The 10189-nt window shown below is 38.7% G+C and overlaps 2 protein-coding genes across 3 annotated transcripts; both read left to right on the forward strand.

The window, feature by feature from the left end:
- The first annotated feature begins 1919 nt into the window (after nucleotides 1-1919).
- LOC116192198 (probable small nuclear ribonucleoprotein G) lies at nucleotides 1920-3998 on the forward strand. Of its 2 annotated transcripts, none has more exons than XR_004154023.1 (3): nucleotides 1920-2417; nucleotides 3433-3555; nucleotides 3726-3998. XR_004154023.1 is itself a non-coding variant. In XM_031520669.1 (3 exons), the coding sequence occupies exons 1-3, from the start codon at nucleotides 2145-2147 to the stop codon at nucleotides 3764-3766; spliced, it is 318 nt and encodes a 105-aa protein (XP_031376529.1). In that variant the 5' UTR covers nucleotides 1920-2144; the 3' UTR covers nucleotides 3767-3998. The 2 variants fall into 2 exon arrangements, 1 of the variants encoding a protein (XP_031376529.1); XM_031520669.1 differs by having other exon boundaries at nucleotides 1920-2298.
- A 1172-nt stretch (nucleotides 3999-5170) lies between these two features.
- On the forward strand, nucleotides 5171-6268 carry LOC116193181 (mitogen-activated protein kinase kinase kinase 1). Its single transcript, XM_031521977.1, has one exon. It carries the CDS (start codon nucleotides 5373-5375, stop codon nucleotides 6117-6119), a length of 747 nt encoding a protein of 248 aa, XP_031377837.1. The 5' UTR covers nucleotides 5171-5372; the 3' UTR covers nucleotides 6120-6268.
- Nucleotides 6269-10189: the final 3921 nt, after the last annotated feature.

Below are 10189 nucleotides of genomic sequence, written 5' to 3' on the forward strand. Positions count from 1 at the left end.
CTTTTGGCCCGATGGCAGTGGTGGGAGACTTGCGGAAACTATGTAGAAGAGGATGGTTGAAGTGGTGATGGCGGTGTGTGAAGAAGGCGATGGCGATGGCAATGGAGATGATGAAGATGATGGTTACAATAACGGAGATGCCATAGGAAGGGAAGAGGATGTGTCTGTGTTTTTTGTAGGGGGCGCAATTAAGAAGAAGAAGGGAGGGAGAAAGGATTGACTGAATCTTTTGGTTTTAAGAATTTCAAGGGCTGTAGGGGAAAACTCCCGCTCAACCTTTGAATTTTTTTGAAAGGGCTGATACTTTTGAAATGTCGGTTTAAATAGCTTTGGCCGACGTTTTGAAAAGCGTCATCCCAAACAATATTAGACCGACGTTTAAAGAGTTAAGCCCATGTCAATCTCAAGTGACAACTGTGTCATATCTATTGACAACATGTTGTCACCTAAGATGGACATGCCAACGCTTTAAACGTTGGCCCAAAGTTATATTGTCGTATGAGTTGTCATATATCGAAGTCAAGTTTTTGAGGGCTCTTGTTCCAAAATTATTACAGAAACATGTGGAACTCATCGTCAAGTTTTCGAAGGTCATGTTTCCTAAATTATTAGAGGAGATGTTATTTCTATAATTTTTAATTAAATAAAAATATATCGTAACTTGAAAGAGTAACCGACGCGGACATTTGCTCACGATTCAAAGCCAAGATTCCAGATTTAAATCTTACTAGTAATAACTTCATGCACCCCGTTTTCTTTTCCTCCATCTGTTAGCATTAACTATATATATATATATACACACATATACATTGCATGGTTTTAGTGTCATAAATTAAGAGTTGATCCCGTAAGAACACTACAAAAGCATTGTTGCAGGATTGTTGGTGATGGTAATTATTGTTCATAGGCAAGTCGGATGGCTAATTTGGAGGTAGTCTAGTTGGTCAGTCTCCCCCTTTGAGTTTTATATTATAATCTCAAGCTATTTTGAAGTAATTGGTTCGGTATATTTAAATCCCTTTCATGAAATCTAATTATGTGTTTCAAGTAAGATATGAATATAATGCACACTTTCAATTGTTCAATCGATCTCTTATAATGTGTGTTGATGCTTGTCGGAGATTCGGTTTCAATGAAATCTAGGCCATAAGAAATTTGAAAGTTATTTTGTATGATCGAAATGCTGGCAATTACCTTGGTTTATTTTTAACTTTGGGAATATTGTGTTGTTATCTACAAGTTTTAGCATATATATGCTTGTATATAAGTTCGTCCTTTATATATCAATCTCGTACTTTAAGAACACTGCCTTCTTCATCAGCTTATGGGAGCTTGTACTCGAACAACAAAAAAACATAATCCCATAAAGGGCTTTAAGCCATGTAGTTTCCTTAATAAATCATATCCAAAATTTATTTACAACGATTTTTCGTAAATAAATCGGTCTTTTGGTAAAGAGCTACTGTGAATGGATCAAATGATTGCACACAGTAATAAGCTGTTCTCTTCTCAAAAGATTTAATCTCGAAAGATCACTGTAAAATTTAATCTCGAAAGATTTAACTCATCAATATTGTCCTCCATCATATCTTTGTGTTCCAATGCTTGAAAAATGTTGGATTAAACTATTCTTTTACTGTGGAATGTCAAATTATATAATACATATTCCCGTTTTTTGATATCATAAACTTCTTGAAATGTTATATAAATTACCTAAATAAATAATTTTTTTCCTCTATAAACCAAACGATTCGTTTGATATTTTGTCATTCCGTTTCCATTTCCATCTAATTCTGATTGGGTTTTCACTCCCGGACCCAATAGCTCGGCCTACTAAAAGCCCAAAAGTAGTGGCCCAACAAAAGCCCAATGTAACCATCGCCTTTCCCACTCGCCAAACCAAAATGCAATCTATCTGCTTCCGCTTGAAATCCGTCTTCTTCCCGCTGCCAAAACAACTCGACCACTCCCTATCTGCCCTCGTCGACGTGGTTTTGGTAGGGTGTTATTTGACCTCGAAACTCGATGATGAACACAATTTCAGTGAGGCTTTCTGAAGTATTTGCATCATGGACTCTGAACATGATGGATTTGATGATGTCCATTGCTTGATTAAATCTATTGATAGGATCCCACTGTAATTGATGTTAGTTGGAGATCGTTGTGGCTGGGGCTTATATCGCCTCCGCGATGTGAGATTTGAGAAAGTTCTAAGATTCTCAGAATGCACTCGTATCTGGCTTTCAAGAATTCACAGAGATGAGAATATGCGGTCAGCCTCCAGATCTCAAGAAGCGAGTATCGTTTCACTTTAAGCTCTAGTCTTCTTTTTTTCTTTTTGGGCTTTTATTGGTTTTTCTGATGGATTATGTCCTGGTTTCTCCGTTGCTGCTGAAACATGGACAAGAAACTTCAGAGTAAGTCCTAGACCGAATACTTTAGTTTTGTCGGTACAATATGTTCAACTTATACGTCGAATAGAGCTGAGAAAATGATGAATCGAGCTCACTCCCCTTACTCAGCTTATTGTAGCTGATGCTGCCCTCTAAACTGTTTATTTCTCTCCACAAATGATTCTTGTCAGAAATGTTTAGTACGTAATGGAATTGCTCATTTAATTAAGGAGCTGTGGTCTGAATTTGGATTTTGTACCTTTGGTAGGGCTTTTATATTGGTGTTTACTTATAAGTTTTTCATTTTTCTTGTTGCTGAAAGAACATGATGATTGCATTGAAATACAGGGATTTGTAGTTGCTTTGTAAAGCCAAGTCCTTTATGTTTGTGCTATTTTCTTTTTCTCGGACTGGAGCAGATGATGAAAGTTTTAAACAATTTGAATTGAAAGCTAGGTTAAAAAGACTTTCACAGGGTGAGTTTTCACTTGTGGTTTGGATCCTATCATTACTGTGTGTCCAATATGACCATATTCAACGGATCTTCCACATAGGATCAGTAGGTTCTATCTCCCTCTTCAAGTTTTATGCTCGAGAAATATCCATGAAAACTCAGAAGTGTTACTATCTTATGAGTTTTCATGGATATTTCTCGAGCATAATATCAATTTGACTACAATAAAGAACTCTCTCTGTACATGAATTGATATATCGCTCAAAGAAGCCAAATGGGAAACTCGTGGATTTGAACAAAGTAGACCTAAGTGTACAATCTGCATATGGATGTGATTTTTCCCATTTGGCTTCTTTGATCGATATATCAATTCATGTACAGAGAGAGTTCTTTATTGTAAAAAAGATTGAAGGCTTGAAATGTTAGAAATGTGTCTTAAATTAGAAAAGAATATGATGGTGATCGATTGTCTATGTAACCTGAATGAGATTAGGTTTGATTGTTTACATACTGGAACAGCATTTGGGATGTCATAGCTCCCTTGGTGGTGTTGTAGTCAAATTGACCAATGATGTTCCATTGCAGTTAAGTTTAATGCAAACCGAATGGTCGTGGGAACACTTTGTGGGTTTGATCAATTCATGAACCTGGTGGCTGAGAACACTATAGAAGTGAGTAGAAAAGAGAGAAATGACATGAGCACAAGTGGTAGGTTCAGCTCCTCCTTTTTGTCCTCATTATACTGCTTTGCATACTTATTCAGATGATCCTTTTGCCTCTCTTTCTCTATTTTGCACTTTGGTGATAAGTCGATGTTAAATTTTTCCCAATACAATATCTTAGTATGAGTTTTTGAATATGTGGTTAATATGTGGCAGGTTATTCAAGGAAACAGTGTGGTTATTGTGGAGGCTCTTGAACCGGTGAACAAATCGTAACTGATCATGCCTGATAATTTGGATTGATGGAGACTAAATAGCTTGTAGTTTTGGATGTTATTGTAATGCTATATGTTCAGAGGATGTGATCCAATTTTATTCAAGCATCTATTAAGCTTCCAACTTGTGCATGATTTGGTATGAATGCTAGTGACAATGATTCCAAAGCTCTGATCATGGATAATCTCAACAGTGGCCATCAGAGTTTTCTTAGTAGTTTTGGCAATGACGAATTTCTATTTTAACAATTTTTTCGGCGAAATTGTTAACAGCAGCTGTTGAGGGAATGCGGTTAGGATCAGTTGAGTGTGACTGAGTTGTGGTTGGTAATTTTTCATTGGAATTAAAAATATTATATGATAACAAATATTCATTGTTAATTGATGTCAAGTTTAAAAATTCTCTGGTAATTAAAAAATATTATTAGGTAGTGAATATTTGTATTAATTAATGTTAAGTTTGAACATTGGAAAGAGTCGGAAATGAGGAGTCGATGAATTTATAATTTTAGTTTATAAAGTGAGTACTTGGATTCTAATAAATATGGTTGGACTCTTTAATTTCTAATGTTATTTATGACAATTAAGTCGGAGAGTTACATGTGTTGAATTGTATATTGTTTTATAATTAATACTTTAACAGAAATACTAATTTACCCATCATTTGAATATGAAATTTCAAACCCATCATTTGAATATGAAATTTCCATTGAAATTTTATTACTATTACTACTGTATCAATATTATTTATGAGAAAGTAATTATATTTTCACTATCAATGTCAATACTAATTTAACTTAAAATTTATTAACTAGTATTTTTTGTATCCGAAAAGTCAGTTAATGGGGAACCCAAATTTTACATTCCTAGCAGGTGGATCCCAATGAATTCTTTGGTTATTATTATATTCTATACATAAAGTACTAAAATTAACAATATTATTATTGGAATTATCGTGCATTAAAAATTTTATGTGATGATTAGTCTTGAATTATTTACTGAAACTTTTTATATGTTAATTACTGTCTTGAATTAGCTAATGTTAAATAAGGGTACTATTTGAAAAGTCAGCTCGAGATTTGAAATTTTATTACACACGATAATTTTTTATGACGGTCTCTGGCGACCTCGCCTATCTGGTTAAAGAAAATGATAGCCCAACCGCAAATTCTCCCATACAAAGCAAAATTGACAACAAATTTCGATCACTAAGGAAAAAAAAGAAAAAAGAAAAAAAAAAGACCAAGGTCCAAGTGGCAATCATATGACTTGCCTTGTGGTCAACCACAAATACTCTCACGTAAGACAGACACTTGTCAATTGTAGTGTGTAAGCCAATCCAAAGGTAAATAGACAAATTTTCCCCTACTCTCCCGCAATCCCTCTCGTATTCCTCAGCCTCACCCAAAGAATCTCTCTCATCCACATAACGTTGTTCCCTTCTCACTTTCCCCTCTTCCAAATAAACCAACAAATTATTATGTTCTTCCCACCACTTTCCTCTCCATATCGTCAAAACTTTCATATATCCCTTAGCATTCTCAACTATATAGCTCTAGCTTCTCCTTGCTAGCTCGGGTTCGAAAAAATGGAGTCGGTCGCGTCCAACTCTACCCCGCATGAACACCGTAACCGCCGTCCGAACCCACGGTTCAGGGTGCCCCACCCAGTTGCGGGCCGGATCGTCCGCGCGATCCAGAACAGCCTGCTGCTGCTGCACCGGTCGGGGCCCAACTTCTTTGTCCTCGGGGCGACAGGTAATGTGTACAGCGTGACGCTATCAGCCACGCCCTCGTGCACCTGCCCTGACCGCTCCGCCCCGTGCAAGCACATTCTGTTCGTCCTCATCCGCGTGCTAGGCATCCCTCTCAACGACCCGTGCCTCCATAGGAAGACCCTGAGGCCCTGCCAACTCGACAGGCTCCTCGCCACGCCGTCCCTGCCGGGGACACTTGCTGGTGCTGGCCTCCAGGAGATGTTCCACCGGCACTTCTACCTGTCCAGGCAAGGGCTGACCCAACGTTCGGCCCCGGTCCAGGTGGAGGAAGGCTCCATCTGCCCAGTCTGTCTCGACGAAATCAGGGCCGATGGGCAAGAGACCATAAGGAAGGGGGTGGTCGCGTGCGAGACTTGCCGGAACCCGATCCACGAGGAGTGCTTATTGAAGTGGAAGAGGAGCAGGGGGAGGAGGCCGGCCATATGCGTGATTTGTCGGGCGAGGTGGAGGAATAGGATGGGTCAAGAGAAGTACGTGAATTTGGCTGCTTATGTCGTTGAAGATGATAGGGCTCATGAAGATAATAACAATGGTGGCGGCCGTTCATGTGGCGATTAATTAAGTTCTCTATCCGATAAGCCCAAAAAAAAAGAAAGAATCAGCATATTTATATTTCTGTTTTAGTCTTTAAACACAACTTGAAATTGCGATCACTTAATTTGTAAATAAATTAGAATAATTGGAATAATGATATTAATTAGCATAAATTTCCTAGATCAAAATATTAATTAGAATTTTCATTTTCTCATTACCAGAAATAACATGTCATTTTGTTCATTAAAAAAATATGTCTTATTTTGCTGTTATTACAAAAGAAACAGACAAGTTTAGAAAGGAACATATAAAAAGAGAAAATAAAGAGATACATAAAGTTCTATTTATGAGAATTGAAATTAAGACCTCTTGGTTCATATTGGCGGCAAAGTGCATTGGACATCCTTTCATAAACTTAAGTTGCTTTACCTTAGAAAAAAAGAAAACTAAACTAAACGTCATGGTTTGTAATCCTTTCCATGTTTTTTTTTGGGTAAGATATTGAACTTTCGGAATGTGTTTGATAGCCTGGATAGGGATTGGAATAAAGAGTTTCAAATTCTTATCTTGTGTTTGGTGGCAAACGGATATGAATATGGTTAGTATTAAGTTGAATATAATTATTAATTAAGGAACTAATTCAGGTTATGAAAATATATGCTTAATTAATTCGGGTTCGAATCCTTGTGAATGTAGAAAATTCACGCTGGAAGAGATTTATCCCTTAGTGGCTGACCCGGTTCGACTGAATTAGTCGGGACCGAATTGGACTTTCGGATACTAGAGTACACACCAAAAGAAAATTAACAAAAATATTCATGGTCTCATCTTGAATCTACAACACACTCAATTGAAAGCCGTGAAGGAAGGAGGAAGAGGAGGGGAGGTGGAATGCTAACCCATTCAGCTCTCACCTTCCTAAACGAAGTTGCCGGTTACGTTAGCCCAGTGGCGATTAAAGGTTACGTGTATGGGCAACTTAGAAGAAGTCCAGATGAAGCCTATAAAAAAAAAATGTCCACCTGGACTCCAATAGAAACACAACATCACTTATTAAAGAAGCAAGAAACCAATTAGATGGATCAGTTCTTCGCGTCTCCATATATATATTTCTTAAATAATATTTTAAATTCGAATACTGTGAATGGAGAAAATTCTTAATTAAGAAAACCTTACGCTACGTTTATTTCGTTGTAATGGAATGAGGAGGGAACATGAATTAGTGAGTAATAGAATGAAAATTACAAATAAACTTATTTGTGCCATTCTATTAGTTATTTAGAATTTATTTTTCATTATATTAGGTATTGGACCTCCTTTATAATCGAAAAAATAAACTTATTTGTTTGGTTAGACGTAATAGGGGAAATGAGAATTACAATTCTCAAATATGAAAATACCAAATTACCCCTCAAATACGAACAACCAAATGCCCCATCCAAAAATATTAGAATTTTATGACCAAACAAATTAAGAATTTATCATTAAAAAGATTTATTAAAAAAATAAAAACTAAAATTTACATAAATATTTTCTTTAAAAAACATAAATATTGAAAAAAAGGAAGACGTGTTGTCTTCTTCCTTTGGTTTGCCGGAGCTTTCAGAGCTCCGAAGACCAAAGGCTCCTGAGCCACTTGGGGCTCGTAAACCCCTAGGGTAAGGTTTGCCCTTGGCTTGTGATCCAGCCCCGGGGTCCACGAGCCTCGATTGGGCGAGCCTAGGAGCCTTAGGCTAAATCAAAGAATTTTCTCATCTTCGATCAGCCAAGGGCTCTTGAGCCCTGGGCTAGCCCAGTCGGGGCTCGTGGACCCTGAGGCTAAGTTCGCGAGCCGAAGGCGAACCCGACCCTGGCGTCTACAAGCCCGAGTGATTCGGGAGCCATCGGCTCGGGACTCACAGCTTGTGTCTTTGTCAAATATACGTTAATCGAGGCTGGATCTGGCATCGCGACCTTGATTCCGGCCGAGAAAGATGGTCAATGGTCAACTTAACCGGAGGTGGAGTTTGGCCGGTGGCGATGGTGGAGGGTGGCAGTGGAAGGTAGCGGAGGGGGTAGCAAGGGGAGTGACACAATTTGAAAATTTGATGAATAACTAGGGGCAAATTAGTAATTCAGAACTTATTACATTTGGGAATTTCCTATTACATAGGTCATAGTGAAGAATGACTATTCATTATCTATTACTTATCTTGAACCTAATCCGTAAATCACTTTTAATATTAGGGATGAAAACAAACGGGTAACAAGCATTATATACGTAATTGATCTGTGATGTAATCCCTATCACATCCAACCAAACATACTTACGTTGAACCTGAATTAAGCGCCCAAGGAATTCTAGGCGCCATTAAGAAGAAAGACACAAGAAGAGGTGGTTCAGACCTCCCGTTCTTATCCTATATTTGTATTCCGTCTTTCAAGGAACAAAAGAAACATAAGAAGACAATTCTTCAAATGGTCATAATCCGATAGGAATTGGCCCGTACACCAAAATAGCATGTTACGTATATAATGTTGGTTAATAGAAATAAAACTAATGCTTTCACTCTTGTTACACAAATGCTTCGCAATTGTTGGCACAATATTTCGGATTGTACGAAATTACAACTCAATTTATGCGCTTGGATTAAAGCCCATTGAAATTTGAAGCCGAGTGGGCTGATTTGGTCTAGAATTGATATTAATTGGGGCCCAAATGGGAAGCCCCATTCATGAGGCCCATACATGAATTTGTGGCTTGTCGATATGGATAAGGAAGAAGACAAGGTGGAGATGTTATCATGTTTTGCCCGTGGAGAAATGCACCTCGAGATTCTCAACGCCTCAGCAACTTCAGTTGGCAACGTGTTTAGTGGGTTCATGGAAGTTGGTTATTGGACTTGCGCATCAAGTGATGTTCCTTCTAAAAATAGGGACTCCATGAAGCTGATGACTCCACACACAACAATCAACCAACGACAAACTGAGAACATACTCAGCTTAAACTCTTCAATAGCATTATTTTGTTTTGGCGCTTTTGTTTTTAGTTGTTTAGATCCTATTAGGTGTTCCGCCAAGCAATTTGTTTCATTCATTTCAGTTTCGACAAGTATCTATCCATATTTTCTATGTTCCAAGAAGCATTTCTCTTTGTAAATACTCGTTGGTAAATAAATTTCCTCTCATACCAGATTACTTCCTTGCACTTGCTTAATTTCGTAAGTTCTATTTAAATTTTCACAAGATTTCTAAATCCTTTGGCATATCGAGGTCCTGAAGCGATCGTCTTTTATTAGAAGTTAGACTTTGCGCTTATTTCTCTTGATATCTGTAATTGCTGGTATGCCTGCAACATGTGACTGCGCGTCACGATGTTTTAGTCAACAATAATTTTTGGCACGCCTAGCGGGATTTGATTTTCTGAAATGCTTTTCGAGAATGCCTCCAAAACATCAGACTGTTGCAGCTGAGGAGGTTCCTGAAACCGAATAAAAAATGCCTCCAAATCTTCATCCTGCTGTCTCGCTCACTTGAGACCACAGCTGTTGGCTTCAAAGAAAGCCAAGAAGTCATGACACAGTCCTTGGACAGCATGGTTGTCGAGTTCCTGCAGGCCTTTCAAAGGATGTCCCAACATTTGGAGCAGATATCCGGCAACGTTACTTGAGCTCCTGCTCCTTAGGAAACGCACAAGCAGGTAGATGCATCCCCTGCTCGTCCGGCAAAAGGGGGGTAGCAGCAGCCACCAGTTGCTCCACAATCTCAGCCCATACAAGCTGCAGCAGTTCATATTCCGCCAGCCTCAGCTCAGGCCGCAGATCCGCCAAGAAGGGCTCCAGTCGAGAAAGTCGGCCAGAATTTCCTCGTTGGCGGAAACAGTCTCCCCCATCGTTGCCAACCACCACCACGACTCTGAAATCAAGCCCTGCCCAACCCCAATGTTGGCAGAATGCTCGGGGGGCATGAATTTCCTTAGATGGTGGACCGCAACCAGCTACAAGACGTTATCCAAGAGTTGTATGGACCCGGCCTGAGACATCTAGGCTGTCCTGTGTACCACAAGCCATATCCGGAGTGGATTGGTAGAATCCATGACTTTCCTCGCAGATTCA

This window comes from Punica granatum, chromosome 1, assembly GCF_007655135.1.
Source record: "Punica granatum isolate Tunisia-2019 chromosome 1, ASM765513v2, whole genome shotgun sequence".
In the NCBI taxonomy this organism is placed as follows: domain Eukaryota; kingdom Viridiplantae; phylum Streptophyta; class Magnoliopsida; order Myrtales; family Lythraceae; genus Punica; species Punica granatum.